The sequence below is a fragment of the Somniosus microcephalus genome, unplaced genomic scaffold (genome assembly GCF_052327205.1).
Source record: "Somniosus microcephalus isolate GS21.2 unplaced genomic scaffold, FLI_Smic_1.0 unresolved_chr1, whole genome shotgun sequence".
NCBI lineage: Eukaryota > Metazoa > Chordata > Chondrichthyes > Squaliformes > Somniosidae > Somniosus > Somniosus microcephalus.
Window position 1 is genome coordinate 45,194,130 of NW_028225179.1, and position 26,961 is coordinate 45,221,090.

The 26,961-nt window shown below is 49.3% G+C and overlaps 1 protein-coding gene across 1 annotated transcript in view; it reads left to right on the forward strand.

The window, feature by feature from the left end:
- The window catches only part of LOC147094892 (3 beta-hydroxysteroid dehydrogenase type 7-like), a 58,995-nt gene that overhangs the window by 21,831 nt on the left and 10,203 nt on the right, over positions 1–26,961 (forward strand). Inside the window, exon 3 of the mRNA XM_085974516.1 lies at positions 499–604. Coding sequence (XP_085830642.1) covers positions 499–604 — 106 coding nt within the window. The remainder of the gene's footprint in view (positions 1–498; positions 605–26,961) is intronic.

The window sequence follows — 26,961 nt, forward strand, 5'->3', positions numbered from 1 at the left end:
GCAGGTACAGCACGGGGTTAGGTACAGAGTAAAGCTCCCTCTACACTGTCCCATTAATCACTCCCAGAGCAGGTAGAGCACGGGTTAGATACAGAGTAAAGCTCCCCCTACTGTCCCATCAATCACTCCCAGAGCAGGTACAGCACGGGTTAGATACAGGGTAAAGCTCCCTCTACACTGTCCCATCAAACACTCCCAGGGCAGGTACAGCACGGGTTAGATACAGAGTAAAGCTCCCTCTACACTGTCCCATCAATCACTCCCAGAGCAGGTACAGCACGGGTTAGATACAGGGTAAAGCTCCCTCTACACTGTCCCATCAATCACTCCCAGGGCAGGTACAGCACAGGTTAGATACAGGGTAAAGCTCCCTCTACACTGTCCCATCAATCACTCCCAGGGCAGGTACAGCACGGGCTCGAAGGCACAGCTAACTCTATGATGGAGATGGAGCCTTGGCTTTTACTGATTGGAATATCCCTCCTGCTTTTCCTGCAGGGGCTCGAAATGTTGTTGAGGTCTGCAAGGAACTCGGGATTCAGTACCTGCTGCATACCAGCAGCATGGAAGTGGTGGGACCAAATCTGAAGGACCATTTCATCAGGTAACGCTGTCAGCAGGAAGAATTAGCTATGGCACACCAGGAAGTAGTGGATTGGGGGACCCCCCTGGGCCTGGCACACTGTAAACAGGAAGCAGGTGATTGGATCATAAGTGTCTAAATGGGGTAGAGGAGCAAAGGGATCTTGATGGACAGATGCACAGATCACTAAAAGTAGCGATGTAGGTTAATGAGGCCATAAGGAAAGCAAACCAAGCACTGGGGTCAATTTCTACAGGGATAGAATTGAAAAGCAGAGAAGTTATGTTAAGCTTGTAACAAGCCTTGGTTAGGCCACACTTGGAGCACTGTGCACAGTTCTGGTCTCCATATACCTTGGTTAGACCACACTTGGAGCACTGTGCACAGTTCTGGTCTCCATATACCTTGGTTAGACCACACTTGGAGCACTGTGCACAGTTCTGGTCTCCACATACCTTGGTTAGACCACACTTGGAGCACTGTGCACAGTTCTGGTCTCCATATACCTTGGTTAGACCACACTTGGAGCACTGTGCACAGTTCTGGTCTCCATATACCTTGGTTAGACCACACTTGGAGCACTGTGCACAGTTCTGGTCTCCATGTACCTTGGTTAGACCACACTTGGAGCACTGTACACAGTTCTGGTCTCCACATACCTTGGTTAGGCCACACTTGGAGCACTGTGCACAGTTCTGGTCTCCACATACCTTGGTTAGACCACACTTGGAGCACTGTGCACAGTTCTGATCTCCATATACCTTGGTTAGACCACACTTGGAGCACTGTACACAGTTCTGGTCTCCATATACCTTGGTTAGACGACACTTGGAGCACTGTACACAGTTCTGGTCTCCATATACCTTGGTTAGACCACACTTGGAGCATTGTGCACAGTTCTGGTCTCCATATTTAAAAAAAAATTAGTTTATGTGATGTGGGCATCACTGGCAAGGCCAGCATTTATTGCCCATCCCTAGTTGCCCTTGAGAAGGTGGTGGTGAGCTGCCTTCTTGAACCGCTGCAGTCCCTGTGGTGATGGTACTCCCACAGTGCTGTTAGGTAGGGAGTTCCAGGATTTTGACCCAGCGACGATGAAGGATTGATGATATATTTCTAAGTCAGGGTGGTGTGTGACTTGGAGATGAACTTGGAGGTGGTGGTGTTCCCATGCGCCTGCTGCCCTTGTCCTTCTAGGTGGAAGAGTTTGTGGGTTTGGGAGGTGCTGCCGAAGAAGCCTTGGCGAGTTGCGGCAGTGCATCTTGTAGATGGTACACACTGCAGCCACAGTACACCGATGGTGGAGGGAGTGAATGTTTAAGGTGGTGGATGGGGTGCCAGTCAAGCAGGCTGCTTTGTCCTGGATGGTGCCGAGCTTCTTGAGTGTTGTTGGAGCTGCACTCATCCAGGCAAGTGGAGAGTATTCCATCACACTCCTGACTTGTGTCTTGTAGATGGTGGAATGGCTTTGGGGAGTCAGGAGGTGAGACACTCGCCGCTGAATACGTAGCCTCTGACCTGCTCTTGTTGCCACAGTATTTATGTGGCTGGTCCAGTTAAGTTTCTGGTCAATGGTGACACCCCAGGATGTTGATGGTGGGGGATTCGGCGATGGTAATGCCGTTGAATGTCAAGGGCAGGTGGTTAGACTCTTGCTTGTTGGAGACAGTCATTGCTCAGCACTTGTGTGACGCAAATGTTACCTGCCACTCATCAGGCCAAGCCTGAACGTTGTCCAGGTCTCGTTGCATGCGAGCATGGACTGCCTCATTATCTGAGGAGTTGTGAATGGCGCTGAACACTGTGCAGTCATCAGTGAACATCCCCATTTCTGACCTTATATTGGAGGGAAGGTCATTGATGGAGCAGCTGAAGATGGTTGAGACTTGGACACTGCCCTGAGGAACTCCTGCAGTGATGTCCTGGGGCTGTGATGATTGACCTTCAACCACCACAACCATCTCCCTTTGTGTTAGGTATGACTCCAGCCAGTGAAGCGTTTTCCCCCTGATTCCCATTGACTTCAGTTTTACTCGGGCTCCTTGATGCCACACTCGGTCAAATGCTGCCTTGATGTCAAGGGCAGTCACTCTCACCTCACCTCTGGAATTCAGCTCCTTTGTCCATGTTGGGACCAAGGCTGTAATGAGGTCGGGAGCCAAATGGTCTTGGCAAAACCCAAACTGGGCATCCGTGAGCAGGTTATTGGTGAGTAAGTGCCGCTTGATAGCACTTTCAATGACACCTTCCATCATTTTGCTGATGATTGAGAGTAGATTGATGGGACGGTAATTGGCCGGGTTGGATTTGTCCTGCTTTTTGTGGACAGGACATACCTGGGCAGTTTTCCACATTGTCGGATAGTGTAAGGGTTGGGGGCTTCTTTAAACTGGTTTAAAGTAATTTTCCTGGTCTTGCAGCCTTTGCCTGCACTCCGACCAATTCCAATAAAACCAATTTTAAAACAGTGGTTTCGAATCGTTACCCCTCCTTCAGTCCTGAGTGGAGGAACTTATAATTAATGATATTAAAACAGAACAAGTGGTTTGGATGAGAGAAAAATCAAGTTTTATTACCTAAATAAACTACAATCCAAAGAATAAACTATACCACACGAACACAGTAATTACATTAAAACTATATAACAGGGGGGTTGCAGATGGCAAAAACGAGGGATAAAATGGCTCCAATGTTATTTAAACAATCTTAGCAATTCCCTTAAATCACCACCCCAAACTCCTGCTAGGTTGCCTTGCCGAGGAGCCAGAACACCCTGCTCACCTGTGGTCCAGCGAAGTAAGAGAGAGAGAGAGAGAGAGAGAGAGAGAGGCTCACCTGTGGTCCCAGGAAGTAAAGAGAGAGATAGCTTCTCAGCAGCTATCTTTATACCTGGTGAGGCCCCTGCCATTCTGCCTTGCAAGGGCTGTGTGCAAAATTCCCCGCCCAAAGGGTCCAATACACAAGAGAAAGCTGTGATTGGCTAACTCAGAGTGGTTGGACTGGGTTAATGTGTCTTCCGGAGCTCCCTGGGCTGAAACAAAAGGGAAATACAACTGCTCTATTGTCCAGCATGCTAGGTGATTTCGACCCGTTCAATTCTTAAACGTTTCCTATTCAAGGTACAAAAGTCTCTTCTGCAGTTTAGATGTATCCACTCGATATACAAACAAATGCTAATAGCATTCGATTGCTTTGTAAACAAAGCATTGTCCTTTGTCTTCATTGAAGCTTACTTCCAGACACAGAAAGCTGCATTCCAAGCCTCTTTTTTCTTCGGCCATGTGGTGACTGCCATTTTTATCCCTGGAAATTTAAAAGCACATCGCCCAGCGATTCTTTAATCAAAAAAATTAGTCTTCAGAACTGTAAATTATTGCGAATTCTTACAGTCCGCCCTTGGATACTTCCAGCTTGCTTGTAGTATCCTCTTGAAGAAATGAGCAATGATTTCTGACCCCTCACAAACAACCATCCCCTGTATTTACCTAATAGCTATCTGCCACTGATCCCCGTCCCGTCTATTCCCCTTAAATTCAAGAAAAAAACCATGGTACGGTAGGCATCTTACAGATACTTCAGTTTTCAATAAGGGGTCTCATACCCCTACACGGTTGTAAAATTATACAATGTAAACCAAATTTACAATCACTTTTTTACATCATAACTTATTACAAAATGTTGCAATCTTAGTTACACAATGTAATCAAAATGGTCCCAAGCACGGAGAGGATCCTACGCCTCTGCTCAACTTGGGGCTGCAACACAAAATTAAAAAAATCATTAAACATTTGAAACAACATGCTTAAATAAACCCCGATCATCATGTGCCGATGATGGGTCGCGAAATTCGAGTGGGTATTGCTCCTCCCACTCGGGCAGTAAAAGTACCTTCCACCCACCTTTGATCGTCTTAAACTTTAAAACAGGCAGAATGGATTTACAGACCAGCCTGCTCCGCCAGCCCTGAACTGTTCCCTTGTCCCTTTGTGGAGGCGGGGTACCCCTCACATTTAAAATTACCTGGGCACAGACCGAGACCGGGGAGTATGGGATCTCATGACTCCCAGTCCCTCCCCCCTCCCGTCTTCCCTCGACTGGCTGCAGAAAATGATGGGTGCCTGTGTGGCGCCTCTCCCTGGCCCCACACTGATCCGGCCACCCACTCATCCTTCCCAGCCATACTTCTCCTCTTTGCCCGTGGGCCCCCGGATGAGTTCCTCCCTCCCCCGACTCTTGGGTCTCCCCCTCCTCTATACAATCTTTCCCGGGCCATCACCACCCACCCCCGGGGAACGCGTCCCTATCACAAGGCACCCGCGCTTCCCCATCGTGACTCCTCAACAGCGAGGTCTCCCACACGTGAACTTCGGTCAGGATAGTGCTGGGTTGGGGGCCGTGCCCCACCCAGCTGGAGCCATCTCCTCCCCGTAGGAGGAGTAGGCAAGTTCCTCCGGATCCTGTCCGTTTTTCCCGAAGATCGCTGCGGGGTCTCCTGGATTCGTCCAGTGGCGAGGTGATCCCCAACATTCCGTATCCGCATCTTCATTCGATGCCCAGCTCGGGCTGGGCGAACGTGACTGCTTCATTTTCCAATCTCCTGCAAAAACTTAAAAGGACATGCAGCCAGGTCTCACTGACCTGCTGCCTTTGGTGGAGACATGGTCGGGTCCCTTGACCTCAGACCAAAAATGCAAACATTTGGCACACATGTAAACTTAAACTCTTTAAACTTATACTTAAGACTAGTTATGTCAACAAACTTAAAATACACCTTAAAGCAAGGTATATTCAAAACGCAATCAATACAAATGCCGCCCGTCTCCGGACGGCCAGGCTAATCTCTGGCACTGTCGCAGATTGCTGCTGGCTGCAGCGAAGCTGAACTGCCTCCTGTCTCTGGTCCCTCGCAGCTTATGGCTGTTGAGTGGGGGCCTCTGTTCTCTGGCTTCTCCCTGGCTCGGGAGACCGCCCTACTCCACTGTAAAGTGGGTGACCATGCTTTCTTAGGCTGGGGCACCCGCTGAGACCTTCTGAGGGGTGTCTCTATGGGGGAAACTTTGGCTGGCGGACCCTGAGCTTGGGTCACAGCCCCAGCTGGCTGGGAACCTTCTCCCCCATGTCCAAATAGCCCGCACTGTATAATGTACCTGGCAGCCTGCCGGTGCAAATCTCTCTCTGGGTTTGTCTGCTCTTCCCTGCCCACTCCTGTGCTGGGGGCAGGTATACTCTCACCACCCGCTGCTGGTGGCTGGAAATTTTCCTCCCCATGTTTAAAACCTGGTGCCAGCTCCCCCTCTGTGTCCCCTGTAAGAGGGATTGCTATCCCTGCCCCCCCCAGGGTCCCACATCATGGGGGGGACCACTCTAGAAGCTGGCTGGGAAGCTGGTCCCTTTAAACAGGCCACAGTGCCTGCTTTTACAGGCGGTGAACTTGAACTTGCCTGGACAGCAAACTCATGTTCCCTCACCCAGGTGGCTTTAACTGGGGAATTTTGGACCTGCCTTTTTTCTGGGGCCAAAACTATCCCCTGTGTGCCTCCCTTGTCCTGGATTTCTGCTACTGGACCTGCTCTACAGGGGTCCCAGAACTCTCCTTCCCTGTTCCCTGGCTTAAACAGCTTACTCTGAACATGAATGGCTCCTCCCCCCACACAAGCCACTAAAATTCGCAGGGCTACACACATACTGAAAACGAGAGAAACTACAGCTGATGCTTTCTCCAGATCCAGACCACTTATTAAATCAAAAACTGCCTCCACTCCTACCTGGCTCGTCATTGTAAGGGTTGGGGGCTTCTTTAAACTGGTTTAAAGTAATTTTCCTGGTCTTGCAGCCTTTGCCTGCAATCAGACCAATTCCAATAAAACCAATTTACAAACAGCGGTTTCGAATCGTTACCCCTCCTTCCAGTTCTGAGTGGAGGAACTTATAATTAATGATATTAAAACGGAACAAGTGGTTTGGATGAGAGAAAAAAATCAAGTTTTATTACCTAAATAAACTACAATCCAAAGAATAAACTATACCACACGAACACAGTAATTACATTAAAACTATATAACAGGGGGGTTGCAGACGGCGAAAATGAGGGATACAATGGCTACAATGTTATTTAAACAATCTTAGCAATTCCCTTAAATCACCATCCCCCAAACTCCTGCTAGGCTGCCTTGTTGAGGAGTCAGAACACCCTGCTCACCTGTGGTCCAGCGAAGTAAGAGAGAGAGAGAGAGGCTCACCTGTGGTCCAGCGAAGTAAGAGAGAGAGAGAGAGAGAGGTCACCTATGGTCCAGCGAAGTAAGAGAGAGAGAGAGAGAGAGGTCACCTATGGTCCAGCGAAGTAAGAGAGAGAGAGATAGCTTCTCAGCAGCTATCTTTATACCTGGTGAGCCCCCTGCCGTTCTGCCTTGCAAGGGCTGTGTACAAAATTCCCCGCCCAAAGGGTCCAATACACAAGAGAAAGCTGTGATTGGCTAACTCAGAGTGGTTGGACTGGGTTAATGTGTCTTCCGGAGCTCCCTGGGCTGAAACAAAAGGTAAATACAACTGCTCTATTGTCCAGAATGCTAGGTGATTTCGACCCGTTCAATTCTTAAACGGATCCCATTCAAGATACAAAAGTCTCTTCTGCAGTTTATCCACTCGATATACAAACAAATGCTAATAGCATTCAGTTGCTTTGTAAACAAAGCATTGTCCTTTGTCTTCATTGAACCTTACTTCCAGACACAGAAAGCTGCATTCCAAGCCTCTTTGTCTTCGGCCATGTGGTGACAGCCATTTTTATTCCTGGAAATTTAAAAGCACATCGCCCAGGGATCCTTTAATCAAAAAAATTGATCTTCAGAACTGTAAATTATTGCGAATTCTTACAATAGATGCCAGTGTTATAGCTGTACTTGAACAGCTTGGCTAGAGGTGCGGCTAGTTCTGGAGCACAAGTCTTCAGCACGCTAGCCGGGATGTTGGCAGGGCCCATAGCCTTTGCTGTATCCAGTGTGCTCAGCCGTTTCTTGATATCACGTGGAGTGAATCAAATTGGCTGAAGACTGGCTTCTGTGATGGTAGGGACCTCAGGAGTAGGCCGATATGGATCATCCACTTGGCAATTCTGGCTGAAGATGGTTGCAAACACTTCAGCCTTGTCTTTTGCACTCATGCTGGGCTCCATCATCATTGAGGATAGGGATATTCATGGAGACTCCTCCTCCCGTTAGTTGTTTAATGGTCCACCACCATTCACGACTTGATGTGGCAGGACTGCAGAGCTTTGATCTGATCAGTTGATTGTGGGATCGCTTAGCCCTGTCTATAGCATGCTGCTTCCACTTTTTAGCATGCATGTAGTCCTGTGTTGCAGCTTCCCCAGGTTGGCACCTCATTTTTAGGTACGCCTGGTGCTGCTCCTGGCATGCTCTTCTACACTCCTTATTGAACCAGGGTTCGTCCCCTGGCTTGATGGTAATGATAGTGAGGGATATGCCGGGCCATGAGGTTACAGATTGTGGTGGAATACAATTCTGCTGCTACTGATGGCCCACAGCGCCCCATGGATGCCCAGTTTTGAGCTGCTAGATCTGTTCTGAATCTATCCCATTTAGCATGGTTGTAGTGCCACACAACACGATGGATGGTGTTCTCAGTGTAAAGATGGGACTTCGTCTCCACAATGACTGTGCGGTGGTCACTGTTACCAATGCTGTCATGGACAGATGCATCTGCGACAGTTGATTGGTGAGGATGAGGTCAAGTAGGTTTTTCCCTCGTGTTGGTTCTCTCACCGCCTGTCGCAGGCCCAGACTGGCAGTTATGTCCTTCAGGACTCGGCCAGCTCAGTCAGTAGTGGTGCTACCGAGCCACTCTTGGTGATGGACGTTGAAGTCCCCCATCCAGAGTACATTCTGTGCCCTTGCTACTCTCAGTGCTTCTTCCAAGTGGTGTTCAACATGGCAGAGTACTGATTCATCAGCTGAGGGCGGGCGGTAGGTGGTAATCAGCAGGAGGTTTCCTTGCCCATGCTTGACCTGAAGCCATGAGACTTCATGGGGTACGGAGTCAATGTTGAGAACTCCCAGGGCCACTCCCCTTACTGACTGTATACCACTGTGCCGCCATCCCTGGTGGGTCTGTCCTGCCGGTGGGACAGGACATACGCAGGGATGGTGATGGAGGTGTTTGGGACATTGGCTGAAAGGTATGATTCTGTGAGTATGACTATGTCAGGCTGTTGCTTGACTCGTCTGTGGGACAGCTCTGCCAATTTTGGCACAAGTCCCCAGATGTTGGTGAGGAGGACTTTGTAGGGTCGACTGGGCTGGGTGTGCCGTTGCCGTGTCCATAGCCGGTGCTGATACCGATGCCGGGTGGTCTGTCCGGTTTCATTCTTTTTATTGCTTTCCATTGCAGTTTGTTACAACGGAGTGGCTTGCTGGGCCATTTCAGAGGGCAGTTAAGAGTCAACCACATCGCCGTGGGTCTGGAGTCACATATAGGCCAGACCGTGTAAGGACGGCAGATTTCCTTCCCTAAAGGACATTAGTGAACCAGATGGGTTTTTACGTCAATCTGATAGTTTCATGGTTACCATTACTGATAATAATTATTCCCGATTTATTTAATTAACTGAATTTAAATTCCCCAGCTGCCGTGTTGGGATTTGAACTCACATCTCTGGATCATTAGTCCAGGTCCCTGAATTACTAGTCCAGTGACATTACCGCTACGCTAGCATTCCCAGAACGTTGGTTACGCCACACTTGGAGCACTGTGCACACATCTGGTCTCCATGTACCTTGGTTAGACCACACTTGGAGCACTGTGCACAGTTCTGGTCTCCATATACCTTGGTTAGACCACACTTGGAGCACCGTGCACAGTTCTGGTCTCCATATACCTTGGTTAGACCGCACTTGGAGCACTGTGCACAGTTCTGGTCTCCATATACCTTGGTTAGACCACACTTGGAGCACTGTGACCAGTTCTGGTCTCCATATACCTTGGTTAGACCACACTTGGAGCATTGTGCACAGTTCTGGTCTCCATGTACCTTGGTTAGACCGCACTTGGAGCACTGTGCACAGTCCTGGTCTCCATATACCTTGGTTAGGCCACACTTGGAGCACTGTGCACAGTTCCGGTCTGCTTAGACCACACTTGGAGCACTGTGCACAGTTCTGGTCTCCATATACCTTGGTTAGGCCACACTTGGAGCTCTGTGCGCAGTTCTGGTCTCCATATACCTTGATTAGACCACACTTGGAGCAATGTGCACAGTTCTGGTCTCCATATACCTGGGTTAGACCACAGTTGGAGCACTGTGCACAGTTCTGGTCTCCATATACTTTGGTTAGGCCACACTTGGAGCACTGTGCACAGTTCTGGTCTCCATATACCTTGGTTAGACCACACTTGGAGCACTGTGCACAGTTCTGGTCTCCATATACCTTGGTTAGGCCACACTTGGAGCACTGTGCATAGTTCTGGTCTCCATATACCTTGGGTAGACCACACTTGGAGCACTGTGCACAGTTCTGGTCTCCATATACCTTGGTTAGACCACACTTGGAGCACTGTGCACAGTTCTGGTCTCCATAAACCTTGGTTAGACCACACTTGGAGCACTGTGCACAGTTCTGGTCTGGTTAGGCCACACTTGGAGCACTGTGCACAGTTCTGGTCTCCATATACCTTGGTTAGCACACACTTGGAGCACTGTGCACAGTTCTGGTCTCCATATACCTTGGTTAGCCCACATTTGGAGCACTGTGCACAGTTCTGGTCTCCATATACCTTGGTTAGACCACACTTGGAGCACTGTGCACAGTTTTGGTCTCCATATACCTTGGTTCGGTCACACTTGGAGCACTGTGCACAGTTCTGGTCTGGTTAGGCCACACTTGGAGCACTGTGCACAGTTCTGGTCTCCATATACCTTGGTTAGACCACACTTGGAGCACTGTGCACAGTTCTGGTCTCCATATACCTTGGTTAGGCCACATTTGGAGCACTCTGCACAGTTCTGGTCTCCATATACCTGGGTTAGACCACACTTGGAGCACTGTGCACAGTTCTGGTCTCCATATACCTTGGGTAGGTCACACTTGGAGCACTGTGCACAGTTCTGGTCTCCATATACCTGGGTTAGACCACACTTGGAGCACTGTGCACAGTTCTGGTCTCCACATACCTTGGTTAGACCACACTTGGAGCACTGTGCACAGATCTGGTCTCCATATACCTGGGTTAGACCACACTTGGAGCACTGTGCACAGTTCTGGTCTCCATATACCTTGGTTAGACCACACTTGGAGCACTGTGCACAGTTCTGGTCTCCATGTACCTTGGTTAGACCACACTTGGAGCACTGTGCACAGTTCTGGTCTCCATATACCTTGGTTAGACCACACTTGGAGCACTGTGCCACAGTTCTGGTCTCCATATAACTTGGTTAGACCACACTTGGAGCACTGTGCACAGTTCTGGTCTCCATATACCTGGGTTGGACCACACTTGGAGCACTGTGCACAGTTCTGGTCTCCATATACCTTGGTTAGCCCACATTTGGAGCACTGTGCACAGTTCTGGTCTCCATATACCTTGGTTAGACCACACTTGGAGCACTGTGCACAGTTTTGGTCTCCATATACCTTGGTTAGGTCACTCTTGGAGCACTGTGCACAGTTCTGGTCTGGTTAGGCCACACTTGGAGCACTGTGCACAGTTCTGGTCTCCATATACCTTGGTTAGACAACACTTGGAGCACTGTGCACAGTTCTGGTCTCCAGATACCTTGGTTAGGCCACATTTGGAGCACTGTGCACAGTTCTGGTCTCCATATACCCTGGTTAGACCACACTTGGAGCACTGTGCACAGTTCTGGTCTCCATATACCTGGGTTAGACAACACTTGGAGCACTGTGCACAGTTCTGGTCTCCACATACCTTGGTTAGACCACACTTGGAGCACTGTGCACAGTTCTGGTCTCCATATACCTGGGTTGGACCACACTTGGAGCACTGTGCACAGTTCTGGTCTCCATATACCTTGGTTAGACCACACTTGGAGCACTGTGCACAGTTCTGGTCTCCATGTACCTTGGTTAGACCACACTTGGAGCACTGTGCACAGTTCTGGTCTCCATGTACCTTGGTTAGACCACACTTGGAGCACTGTGCACAGTTCTGGTCTCCATATACCTTGGTTAGACCACACTTGGAGCACTGTGCACAGTTCTGGTCTCCATATACCTTGGTTAGACCACACTTGGAGCACCGTGCACAGTTCTGGTCTCCAAATACCTTGGTTAGACCACACTTGGAGCACTGTGCACAGTTCTGGTCTCCATATACCTTGGTTAGATCACACTTGGAGCACTGTGCACAGTTCTGGTCTCCATATACCTTGGTTAGACCACACTTGGAGCACTGTGCACAGTTCTGGTCTCCATATACCTTGGTTAGACCACACTTGGAGCACTGTGCACAGTTCTGGTCTCCATATACCTTGGTTAGACCACACTTGGAGCACTGTGCACAGTTCTGGTCTCCATATACCTTGGTTAGACCACACTTGGAGCACTGTGCACAGTTCTGTTCTCCATATACCTTAGTTAGGTCACACTTGGAGCTCTGTGCACAGTTCTGGTCTCCATATACGTTGGTTGCACCACACTTGGAGCACTGTGCACAGTTCTGGTCTCCATATACCTTGGTTAGACCACACTTGGAGCACTGTGCACAGTTCTCGTCTCCATATACCGTGGTTAGGCCACATTTGGAGCACTGTGCACAGTTCTGGTCTCCGTATACCTGGGTTAGACCACACTTGGAGCACTGTGCACAGTTCTGGTCTCCATATACCTTGGTTAGACCACACTTGGAGCACTGTGCCACAGTTCTGGTCTCCATATACCTTGGTTAGACCACACTTGGAGCACTGTGCACAGTTCTGGTCTCCATATAACTTGGTTAGACCAGACTTGGAGCACTGTGCACAGTTGTGGTCTCCATATACCTTGGTTAGACCACACTTGGAACACTGTGCACAGTTCTGGTCTCCATATACCTTGGTTACACCACACTTGGAGCACTGTGCACAGTTCTGGTCTCCATATACCTTGGTTGGGCCACATTTGGAGCACTGTGCACAGTTCTGGTCTCCATATACCTTGGTTAGACCACACTTGGAGCAATGTGCACAGTTCTGGTCTCCATATACCTTGGTTAGACCACACTTGGAGCACTGCGCACCATTCTGGTCTCCATATACCTTGGTTAGACCACACCTGGAGCACTGCGCACAGTTCTGGTCTCCATATACCTTGGTTAGACCACACTTGGAGCACTGCGCACAGTTCTGGTCTCCATGTACCTTGGTTAGACCACACTTGGAGCACCGTGCACAGTTCTGGTCTCCAAATACCTTGGTTAGACCACACTTGGAGCACTGTGCACAGTTCTGGTCTCCATATACCTTGGTTAGATCACACTTGGAGCACTGTGCACAGTTCTGGTCTCCATATACCTTGGTTAGACCACACTTGGAGCACTGTGCACAGTTCTGGTCTCCATATACCTTGGTTAGATCACACTTGGAGCACTGTGCACAGTTCTGGTCTCCATATACCTTGGTTAGACCACACTTGGAGCACTGTGCACAGTTCTGGTCTCCATATACCTTGGTTATACCACACTTGGAGCACTGTGCACAGTTCTGGTCTCCATATACCTTGGTTAGACCACACTTGGAGCACTGTGCACAGTTCTGGTCTCCATATACCTTAGTTAGGTCACACTTGGAGCACTGTGCACAGTTCAGGTCTCCATATACCTCGGTTAGACCACACTTGGAGCTCTGTGCACAGTTCTGGTCTCCATATACCGTGGTTAGGCCACATTTGGAGCACTGTGCACAGTTCTGGTCTCCGTATACCTGGGTTAGACCACACTTGGAGCACTGTGCACAGTTCTGGTCTCCATATACCTTGGTTAGACCACACTTGGAGCACTGTGCACAGTTCTGGTCTCCATATACCTTGGTTAGACCACACTTGGAGCACTGTGCACAGTTCTGGTCTCCATATAACTTGGTTAGACCAGACTTGGAGCACTGTGCACAGTTGTGGTCTCCATATACCTTGGTTAGACCACACTTGGAACACTGTGCGCAGTTCTGGTCTCCATATACCTTGGTTAGACCACACTTGGAGCACTGTGCACAGTTTTGGTCTCCATATACCTTGGTTAGGTCACTCTTGGAGCACTGTGCACAGTTCTGGTCTGGTTAGGCCACACTTGGAGCACTGTGCACAGTTCTGGTCTCCATATACCTTGGTTAGGTCACACTTGGAGCACTGTGCACAGTTCTAGTCTCCATATACCCTGGTTAGACCACACTTGGAGCACTGTGCACAGTTCTGGTCTCCATATACCTGGGTTAGACAACACTTGGAGCACTGTGCACAGTTCTGGTCTCCACATACCTTGGTTAGACCACACTTGGAGCACTGTGCACAGTTCTGGTCTCCATATACCTGGGTTGGACCACACTTGGAGCACTGTGCACAGTTCTGGTCTCCATATACCTTGGTTAGACCACACTTGGAGCACTGTGCACAGTTTTGGTCTCTATATACCTTGGTTAGACCACACTTGGAGCACTGTGCACAGTTCTGGTCTCCATATACCTTGGTTAGACCACACTTGGAGCACTGTGCACAGTTTTGGTCTCCATATACCTTGGTTAGACCACACTTGGAGCACTGCGCACAGTTCTGGTCTCCATGTACCTTGGTTAGACCACACTTGGAGCACCGTGCACAGTTCTGGTCTCCAAATACCTTGGTTAGACCACACTTGGAGCACTGTGCACAGTTCTGGTCTCCATATACCTTGGTTAGATCACACTTGGAGCACTGTGCACAGTTCTGGTCTCCATATACCTTGGTTAGACCACACTTGGAGCACTGTGCACTGTTCTGGTCTCCATATACCTTGGTTAGATCACACTTGGAGCACTGTGCACAGTTCTGGTCTCCATATACCTTGGTTACACCACACTTGGAGCACTGTGCACAGTTCTGGTCTCCATATACCTTGGTTAGACCACACTTGGAGCACTGTGCACAGTTCTGGTCTCCATATACCTTGGTTAGACCACACTTGGAGCACTGTGCACAGTTCTGTTCTCCATATACCTTAGTTAGGTCACACTTGGAGCACTGTGCACAGTTCAGGTCTCCATATACCTTGGTTAGACCACACTTGGAGCTCTGTGCACAGTTCTGGTCTCCATATACGTTGGTTGCACCACACTTGGAGCACTGTGCACAGTTCTGGTCTCCATATACCTTGGTTAGACCACACTTGGAGCACTGTGCACAGTTCTCGTCTCCATATACCGTGGTTAGGCCACATTTGGAGCACTGTGCACAGTTCTGGTCTCCGTATACCTGGGTTAGACCACACTTGGAGCGCTGTGCACAGTTCTGGTCTCCATATACCTTGGTTAGACCACACTTGGAGCACTGTTCCACAGTTCTGGTCTCCATATACCTTGGTTAGACCACACTTGGAGCACTGTGCACAGTTCTGGTCTCCATATAACTTGGTTAGACCAGACTTGGAGCACTGTGCACAGTTGTGGTCTCCATATACCTTGGTTAGACCACATTTGGAACACTGTGCACAGTTCTGGTCTCCATATACCTTGGTTACACCACACTTGGAGCACTGTGCACAGTTCTGGTCTCCATATACCTTGGTTGGGCCACATTTGGAGCACTGTGCACAGTTCTGGTCTCCATATACCTTGGTTAGACCACACTTGGAGCAATGTGCACAGTTCTGGTCTCCATATACCTTGGTTAGACCACACTTGGAGCACTGCGCACCATTCTGGTCTCCATATACCTTGGTTAGACCACACCTGGAGCACTGCGCACAGTTCTGGTCTCCATATACCTTGGTTAGACCACACTTGGAGCACTGCGCACAGTTCTGGTCTCCATATACCTTGGTTAGATCACACTTGGAGCACTGTGCACAGTTCTGGTCTCCATATACCTTGGTTAGACCACACTTGGAGCACTGTGCACAGTTCTGGTCTCCATATACCTTGGTTATACCACACTTGGAGCACTGTGCACAGTTCTGGTCTCCATATACCTTGGTTAGACCACACTTGGAGCACTGTGCACAGTTCTGGTCTCCATATACCTTAGTTAGGTCACACTTGGAGCACTGTGCACAGTTCAGGTCTCCATATACCTTGGTTAGACCACACTTGGAGCTCTGTGCACAGTTCTGGTCTCCATATACCGTGGTTAGGCCACATTTGGAGCACTGTGCACAGTTCTGGTCTCCGTATACCTGGGTTAGACCACACTTGGAGCACTGTGCACAGTTCTGGTCTCCATATACCTTGGTTAGACCACACTTGGAGCACTGTGCCACAGTTCTGGTCTCCATATACCTTGGTTAGACCACACTTGGAGCACTGTGCACAGTTCTGGTCTCCATATAACTTGGTTAGACCAGACTTGGAGCACTGTGCACAGTTGTGGTCTCCATATACCTTGGTTAGACCACACTTGGAACACTGTGCACAGTTCTGGTCTCCATATACCTTGGTTACACCACACTTGGAGCACTGTGCACAGTTCTGGTCTCCATATACCTTGGTTGGGCCACATTTGGAGCACTGTGCACAGTTCTGGTCTCCATATACCTTGGTTAGACCACACTTGGAGCAATGTGCACAGTTCTGGTCTCCATATACCTTGGTTAGACGACACTTGGAGCACTGCGCACCATTCTGGTCTCCATATACCTTGGTTAGACCACACCTGGAGCACTGCGCACAGTTCTGGTCTCCATATACCTTGGTTAGACCACACTTGGAGCACTGCGCACAGTTCTGGTCTCCATATACCTTGGTTAGACCGCACTTGGAGCACTGTGCACAGTTCTGGTCTCCATATACCTTGGTTAGACCACACTTGGAGCATTGTGCACAGTTCTGGTCTCCATATACCTTGGTTAGACCACACTTGGAGCACTGTGCACAGTTCTGGTCTCCATATACCTTGGTTAGACCACACTTGGAGCACTGTGCCACAGTTCTGGTCTCCATATACCTTGGTTAGACCACACTTGGAGCACTGTGCACAGTTCTGGTCTCCATATAACTTGGTTAGACCAGACTTGGAGCACTGTGCACAGTTGTGGTCTCCATATACCTTGGTTAGACCACACTTGGAACACTGTGCACAGTTCTGGTCTCCATATACCTTGGTTACACCACACTTGGAGCACTGTGCACAGTTCTGGTCTCCATATACCTTGGTTGGGCCACATTTGGAGCACTGTGCACAGTTCTGGTCTCCATATACCTTGGTTAGACCACACTTGGAGCAATGTGCACAGTTCTGGTCTCCATATACCTTGGTTAGACCACACTTGGAGCACTGCGCACCATTCTGGTCTCCATATACCTTGGTTAGACCACACCTGGAGCACTGCGCACAGTTCTGGTCTCCATATACCTTGGTTAGACCACACTTGGAGCACTGCGCACAGTTCTGGTCTCCATATACCTTGGTTAGACCGCACTTGGAGCACTGTGCACAGTTCTGGTCTCCATATACCTTGGTTAGACCACACCTGGATCACTGCGCACAGTTCTGGTCTCCATATACCTTGGTTAGACCACACTTGGAGCACTGCGCCCAGTTCTGGTCTCCATATACCTTGGTTAGACCGCACTTGGAGCACTGTGCACAGTTCTGGTCTCCATATACCTTGGTTAGACCACACTTGGAGCATTGTGCACAGTTCTGGTCTCCATATACCTTGGTTAGACCACACTTGGAGCACTGTGCACAGTTCTGGTCTCCATATACCTTGGTTAGGCCACACTTGGAGCACTGTGCGCAGTTCTGGTCTCCATTTACCTTGGTTAGACCGCACTTGGAGCACTGTGCACAGTTCTGGTCTCCATGTACCTTGGTTAGACCGCACTTGGAGCACTGTACACAGTTCTGGTCTCCATGTACCTTGGTTAGACCATACATGGAGCACTGTGCACAGTTCTGGTCTCCATGTACCTTGGTTAGACCACACTTGGAGCACTGTGCACAGTTCTGGTCTCCATGTACCTTGGTTAGACCATACATGGAGCACTGTGCACAGTTCTGGTCTCCATATACCTTGGGTGGATCACACTTGGAGCACTGTGCACAGTTCTGGTCTCTATATACCTTGGTTAGACCACACCTGGAGCACTGTGCACAGTTCTGGTCTCCAAATACCTTGGTTAGACCACACTTGGAGCACTGTGCACAGTTCTGGTCTCCATATACCTTGGTTAGACCACACTTGGAGCACTGTGCACAGTTCTGGTCTCCATATACCTTGGTTATACCACACTTGGAGCACTGTGCACAGTTCTGGTCTCCATATACCTTGGTTAGACCACACTTGGAGCACTGTGCACAGTTCTGGTCTCCATATACCTTAGTTAGGTCACACTTGGAGCACTGTGCACAGTTCAGGTCTCCATATACCTTGGTTAGACCACACTTGGAGCTCTGTGCACAGTTCTGGTCTCCATATACCGTGGTTAGGCCACATTTGGAGCACTGTGCACAGTTCTGGTCTCCGTATACCTGGGTTAGACCACACTTGGAGCACTGTGCACAGTTCTGGTCTCCATATACCTTGGTTAGACCGCACTTGGAGCACTGTGCCACAGTTCTGGTCTCCATATACCTTGGTTAGACCACACTTGGAGCACTGTGCACAGTTCTGGTCTCCATATAACTTGGTTAGACCAGACTTGGAGCACTGTGCACAGTTGTGGTCTCCATATACCTTGGTTAGACCACACTTGGAACACTGTGCACAGTTCTGGTCTCCATATACCTTGGTTACACCACACTTGGAGCACTGTGCACAGTTCTGGTCTCCATATACCTTGGTTGGGCCACATTTGGAGCACTGTGCACAGTTCTGGTCTCCATATACCTTGGTTAGGTCACACTTGGAGCACTGTGCACAGTTCTAGTCTCCATATACCCTGGTTAGACCACACTTGGAGCACTGTGCACAGTTCTGGTCTCCATATACCTGGGTTAGACAACACTTGGAGCACTGTGCACAGTTCTGGTCTCCACATACCTTGGTTAGACCACACTTGGAGCACTGTGCACAGTTCTGGTCTCCATATACCTGGGTTGGACCACACTTGGAGCACTGTGCACAGTTCTGGTCTCCATATACCTTGGTTAGACCACACTTGGAGCACTGTGCACAGTTCTGGTCTCCATGTACCTTGGTTAGACCACACTTGGAGCACTGTGCACAGTTCTGGTCTCCATGTACCTTGGTTAGACCACACTTGGAGCACTGTGCACAGTTCTGGTCTCCATATACCTTGGTTAGACCACACTTGGAGCACTGTGCACAGTTTTGGTCTCTATATACCTTGGTTAGACCACACTTGGAGCACTGTGCACAGTTCTGGTCTCCATATACCTTGGTTAGACCACACTTGGAGCACTGTGCACAGTTTTGGTCTCCATATACCTTGGTTAGACCACACTTGGAGCACTGCGCACAGTTCTGGTCTCCATGTACCTTGGTTAGACCACACTTGGAGCACCGTGCACAGTTCTGGTCTCCAAATACCTTGGTTAGACCACACTTGGAGCACTGTGCACAGTTCTGGTCTCCATATACCTTGGTTAGATCACACTTGGAGCACTGTGCACAGTTCTGGTCTCCATATACCTTGGTTAGACCACACTTGGAGCACTGTGCACTGTTCTGGTCTCCATATACCTTGGTTAGATCACACTTGGAGCACTGTGCACAGTTCTGGTCTCCATATACCTTGGTTAGACCACACTTGGAGCACTGTGCACAGTTCTGGTCTCCATATACCTTGGTTAGACCACACTTGGAGCACTGTGCACAGTTCTGGTCTCCATATACCTTGGTTAGACCACACTTGGAGCACTGTGCACAGTTCTGTTCTCCATATACCTTAGTTAGGTCACACTTGGAGCACTGTGCACAGTTCAGGTCTCCATATACCTTGGTTAGACCACACTTGGAGCTCTGTGCACAGTTCTGGTCTCCATATACGTTGGTTGCACCACACTTGGAGCACTGTGCACAGTTCTGGTCTCCATATACCTTGGTTAGACCACACTTGGAGCACTGTGCACAGTTCTCGTCTCCATATACCGTGGTTAGGCCACATTTGGAGCACTGTGCACAGTTCTGGTCTCCGTATACCTGGGTTAGACCACACTTGGAGCACTGTGCACAGTTCTGGTCTCCATATACCTTGGTTAGACCACATTTGGAGCACTGTGCCACAGTTCTGGTCTCCATATACCTTGGTTAGACCACACTTGGAGCACTGTGCACAGTTCTGGTCTCCATATAACTTGGTTAGACCAGACTTGGAGCACTGTGCACAGTTGTGGTCTCCATATACCTTGGTTAGACCACACTTGGAACACTGTGCACAGTTCTGGTCTCCATATACCTTGGTTACACCACACTTGGAGCACTGTGCACAGTTCTGGCCTCCATATACCTTGGTTGGGCCACATTTGGAGCACTGTGCACAGTTCTGGTCTCCATATACCTTGGTTAGACCACACTTGGAGCAATGTGCACAGTTCTGGTCTCCATATACCTTGGTTAGACCACACTTGGAGCACTGCGCACCATTCTGGTCTCCATATACCTTGGTTAGACCACACCTGGAGCACTGCGCACAGTTCTGGTCTCCATATACCTTGGTTAGACCACACTTGGAGCACTGCGCACAGTTCTGGTCTCCATATACCTTGGTTAGATCACACTTGGAGCACTGTGCACAGTTCTGGTCTCCATATACCTTGGTTAGACCACACTTGGAGCACTGTGCACAGTTCTGGTCTCCATATACCTTGGTTATACCACACTTGGAGCACTGTGCACAGTTCTGGTCTCCATATACCTTGGTTAGACCACACTTGGAGCACTGTGCACAGTTCTGGTCTCCATATACCTTAGTTAGGTCACACTTGGAGCACTGTGCACAGTTCAGGTCTCCATATACCTTGGTTAGACCACACTTGGAGCTCTGTGCACAGTTCTGGTCTCCATATACCGTGGTTAGGCCACATTTGGAGCACTGTGCACAGTTCTGGTCTCCGTATACCTGGGTTAGACCACACTTGGAGCACTGTGCACAGTTCTGGTCTCCATATACCTTGGTTAGACCACACTTGGAGCACTGTGCCACAGTTCTGGTCTCCATATACCTTGGTTAGACCACACTTGGAGCACTGTGCACAGTTCTGGTCTCCATATAACTTGGTTAGACCAGACTTGGAGCACTGTGCACAGTTGTGGTCTCCATATACCTTGGTTAGACCACACTTGGAACACTGTGCACAGTTCTGGTCTCCATATACCTTGGTTACACCACACTTGGAGCACTGTGCACAGTTCTGGTCTCCATATACCTTGGTTGGGCCACATTTGGAGCACTGTGCACAGTTCTGGTCTCCATATACCTTGGTTAGACCACACTTGGAGCAATGTGCACAGTTCTGGTCTCCATATACCTTGGTTAGACCACACTTGGAGCACTGCGCACCATTCTGGTCTCCATATACCTTGGTTAGACCACACCTGGAGCACTGCGCACAGTTCTGGTCTCCATATACCTTGGTTAGACCACACTTGGAGCACTGCGCACAGTTCTGGTCTCCATATACCTTGGTTAGACCGCACTTGGAGCACTGTGCACAGTTCTGGTCTCCATATACCTTGGTTAGACCACACTTGGAGCATTGTGCACAGTTCTGGTCTCCATATACCTTGGTTAGACCACACTTGGAGCACTGTGCACAGTTCTGGTCTCCATATACCTTGGGTGGATCACACTTGGAGCACTGTGCACAGTTCTGGTCTCTATATACCTTGGTTAGACCACACCTGGAGCACTGTGCACAGTTCTGGTCTCCAAATACCTTGGTTAGACCACACTTGGAGCACTGTGCACAGTTCTGGTCTCCATATACCTTGGTTAGATCACACTTGGAGCACTGTGCACAGTTCTGGTCTCCATATACCTTGGTTAGACCACACTTGGAGCACTGTGCACAGTTCTGGTCTCCATATACCTTGGTTAGATCACACTTGGAGCACTGTGCACAGTTCTGGTCTCCATATACCTTGGTTAGACCACACTTGGAGCACTGTGCACAGTTCTGGTCTCCATATACCTTGGTTATACCACACTTGGAGCACTGTGCACAGTTCTGGTCTCCATATACCTTGGTTAGACCACACTTGGAGCACTCTGCACAGTTCTGGTCTCCATATACCTTAGTTAGGTCACACTTGGAGCACTGTGCACAGTTCAGGTCTCCATATACCTTGGTTAGACCACACTTGGAGCTCTGTGCACAGTTCTGGTCTCCATATACCGTGGTTAGGCCACATTTGGAGCACTGTGCACAGTTCTGGTCTCCGTATACCTGGGTTAGACCACACTTGGAGCACTGTGCACAGTTCTGGTCTCCATATACCTTGGTTAGACCACACTTGGAGCACTGTGCCACAGTTCTGGTCTCCATATACCTTGGTTAGACCACACTTGGAGCACTGTGCACAGTTCTGGTCTCCATATAACTTGGTTAGACCAGACTTGGAGCACTGTGCACAGTTGTGGTCTCCATATACCTTGGTTAGACCACACTTGGAACACTGTGCACAGTTCTGGTCTCCATATACCTTGGTTACACCACACTTGGAGCACTGTGCACAGTTCTGGTCTCCATATACCTTGGTTGGGCCACATTTGGAGCACTGTGCACAGTTCTGGTCTCCATATACCTTGGTTAGGTCACACTTGGAGCACTGTGCACAGTTCTAGTCTCCATATACCCTGGTTAGACCACACTTGGAGCACTGTGCACAGTTCTGGTCTCCATATACCTGGGTTAGACAACACTTGGAGCACTGTGCACAGTTCTGGTCTCCACATACCTTGGTTAGACCACACTTGGAGCACTGTGCACAGTTCTGGTCTCCATATACCTTGGTTAGATCACACTTGGAGCACTGTGCACAGTTCTGGTCTCCATATACCTTGGTTAGACCACACTTGGAGCACTGTGCACTGTTCTGGTCTCCATATACCTTGGTTAGATCACACTTGGAGCACTGTGCACAGTTCTGGTCTCCATATACCTTGGTTAGACCACACTTGGAGCACTGTGCACAGTTCTGGTCTCCATATACCTTGGTTAGACCACACTTGGAGCACTGTGCACAGTTCTGGTCTCCATATACCTTGGTTAGACCACACTTGGAGCACTGTGCACAGTTCTGTTCTCCATATACCTTAGTTAGGTCACACTTGGAGCACTGTGCACAGTTCAGGTCTCCATATACCTTGGTTAGACCACACTTGGAGCTCTGTGCACAGTTCTGGTCTCCATATACGTTGGTTGCACCACACTTGGAGCACTGTGCACAGTTCTGGTCTCCATATACCTTGGTTAGACCACACTTGGAGCACTGTGCACAGTTCTCGTCTCCATATACCATGGTTAGGCCACATTTGGAGCACTGTGCACAGTTCTGGTCTCCGTATACCTGGGTTAGACCACACTTGGAGCACTGTGCACAGTTCTGGTCTCCATATACCTTGGTTAGACCACACTTGGAGCACTGTGCCACAGTTCTGGTCTCCATATACCTTGGTTAGACCACACTTGGAGCACTGTGCACAGTTCTGGTCTCCATATAACTTGGTTAGACCAGACTTGGAGCACTGTGCACAGTTGTGGTCTCCATATACCTTGGTTAGACCACACTTGGAACACTGTGCACAGTTCTGGTCTCCATATACCTTGGTTAGACCACACTTGGAGCAATGTGCACAGTTCTGGTCTCCATATACCTTGGTTAGACCACACTTGGAGCACTGCGCACCATTCTGGTCTCCATATACCTTGGTTAGACCACACCTGGAGCACTGCGCACAGTTCTGGTCTCCATATACCTTGGTTAGACCACACTTGGAGCACTGCGCACAGTTCTGGTCTCCATATACCTTGGTTAGATCACACTTGGAGCACTGTGCACAGTTCTGGTCTCCATATACCTTGGTTAGACCACACTTGGAGCACTGTGCACAGTTCTGGTCTCCATATACCTTGGTTATACCACACTTGGAGCACTGTGCACAGTTCTGGTCTCCATATACCTTGGTTAGACCACACTTGGAGCACTGTGCACAGTTCTGGTCTCCATATACCTTAGTTAGGTCACACTTGGAGCACTGTGCACAGTTCAGGTCTCCATATACCTTGGTTAGACCACACTTGGAGCTCTGTGCACAGTTCTGGTCTCCATATACCGTGGTTAGGCCACATTTGGAGCACTGTGCACAGTTCTGGTCTCCGTATACCTGGGTTAGACCACACTTGGAGCACTGTGCACAGTTCTGGTCTCCATATACCTTGGTTAGACCACACTTGGAGCACTGTGCCACAGTTCTGGTCTCCATATACCTTGGTTAGACCACACTTGGAGCACTGTGCACAGTTCTGGTCTCCATATAACTTGGTTAGACCAGACTTGGAGCACTGTGCACAGTTGTGGTCTCCATATACCTTGGTTAGACCACACTTGGAACACTGTGCACAGTTCTGGTCTCCATATACCTTGGTTACACCACACTTGGAGCACTGTGCACAGTTCTGGTCTCCATATACCTTGGTTGGGCCACATTTGGAGCACTGTGCACAGTTCTGGTCTCCATATACCTTGGTTAGACCACACTTGGAGCAATGTGCACAGTTCTGGTCTCCATATACCTTGGTTAGACCACACTTGGAGCACTGCGCACCATTCTGGTCTCCATATACCTTGGTTAGACCACACCTGGAGCACTGCGCACAGTTCTGGTCTCCATATACCTTGGTTAGACCACACTTGGAGCACTGCGCACAGTTCTGGTCTCCATATACCTTGGTTAGACCGCACTTGGAGCACTGTGCACAGTTCTGGTCTCCATATACCTTGGTTAGACCACACTTGGAGCATTGTGCACAGTTCTGGTCTCCATATACCTTTGGTAGACCACACTTGGAGTACTGTGCACAGTTCTGGTCTCCATATACCTTGGGTGGATCACACTTGGAGCACTGTGCACAGTTCTGGTCTCTATATACCTTGGTTAGACCACACCTGGAGCACTGTGCACAGTTCTGGTCTCCATATACCTTTGTTAGACCACACTTGGAGCACTGTGCACAGTTCTGGTCTCCATATACCTGGGTTAGACCACACTTGGAGCATTGTGCACAGTTCTGGTCTCCATATACCTTGGTTAGACCACACTTGGAGCTCTGTGCGCAGTTCTGGTCTCCATATACCTTGATTAGACCACACTTGGAGCAATGTGCGCAGTTCTGGTCTCCATATACCTGGGTTAGACCACAGTTGGAGCACTGTGCACAGTTCTGGTCTCCATATACTTTGGTTAGGCCACACTTGGAGCACTGTGCACAGTTCTGGTCTCCATATACCTTGGTTAGACCACACTTGGAGCACTGTGCACAGTTCTGGTCTCCATATACCTTGGTTAGGCCACACTTGGAGCACTGTGCATAGTTCTGGTCTCCATATACCTTGGGTAGACCACACTTGGAGCACTGTGCACAGTTCTGGTCTCCATATACCTTGGTTAGACAACACTTGGAGCACTGTGCACAGTTCTGGTCTCCATATACCTTGGTTAGGCCACACTTGGAGCACTGTGCACAGTTCTGGTCTCCATAAACCTTGGTTAGACCACACTTGGAGCACTGTGCACAGTTCTGGTCTGGTTAGGCCACACTTGGAGCACTGTGCACAGTTCTGGTCTCCATATACCTTGGTTCGCACACACTTGGAGCACTGTGCACAGTTCTGGTCTCCATATACCTTGGTTAGCCCACATTTGGAGCACCGTGCACAGTTCTGGTCTCCATATACCTTGGTTAGACCACACTTGGAGCACTGTGCACAGTTTTGGTCTCCATATACCTTGGTTAGGTCACACTTGGAGCACTGTGCACAGTTCTGCTCTGGTTAGGCCACACTTGGAGCACTGTGCACAGTTCTGGTCTCCATATACCTTGGTTAGACCACACTTGGAGCACTGTGCACAGTTCTGGTCTCCATATACCTGGGTTAGACCACACTTGGAGCACTGTGCACAGTTCTGGTCTCCATATACCTTGGTTAGACCACACTTGGAGCACTGTGCACAGTTCTGGTCTCCATGTACCTTGGTTAGACCACACTTGGAGCACTGTGCACAGTTCTGGTCTCCATGTACCTTGGTTAGACCACACTTGGAGCACTGTGCACAGTTCTGGTCTCCATATACCTTGGTTAGACCACACTTGGAGCACTGTGCACAGTTCTGGTCTCCATATACCTTGGTTAGACCACACTTGGAGCACTGTGCCACAGTTCTGGTCTCCATATACCTTGGTTAGACCACACGTGGAGCACTGTGCACAGTTCTGGTCTCCATATAACTTGGTTAGACCACACTTGGAGCACTGTGCACAGTTCTGGTCTCCGTATACCTTGGTTAGACCACACTTGGAGCACTGTGCACAGTTCTGGTCTCCATATACCTTGGTTAGGCCACACTTGGAGCACTGTGCACAGTTCTGGTCTCCATGTACCTTGGTTAGACCACACTTGGAGCACTGTGCACAGTTCTGGTCTCCATGTACCTTGGTTAGACCATACTTGGAGCACTGTGCACAGTTCTGGTCTCCATATACCTTGGTTAGACCACACTTGGAGCACTGTGCACAGTTCTGGTCTCCATGTACCTTGGTTAGACCACACTTGGAGCACTGTACACAGTTCTGGTCTCCATGTACCTTGGTTAGACCATACATGGAGCACTGTGCACAGTTCTGGTCTCCATGTACCTTGGTTAGACCATACTTGGAGCACTGTGCACAGTTCTGGTCTCCATATACCTTTGGTAGACCACACTTGGAGTACTGTGCACAGTTCTGGTCTCCATATACCTTGGGTGGATCACACTTGGAGCACTGTGCACAGTTCTGGTCTCTATATACCTTGGTTAGACCACACTTGGAGCACTGTGCACAGTTCTGGTCTCCATATACCTTTGTTAGACCACACTTGGAGCACTGTGCACAGTTCTGGTCTCCATATACCTGGGTTAGACCATACTTGGAGCACTGTGCACAGTTCTGGTCTCCATATACCTTGGTTAGGCCACACTTGGAGCACTGTGCACAGTTCTGGTCTCCATATACCTTGGC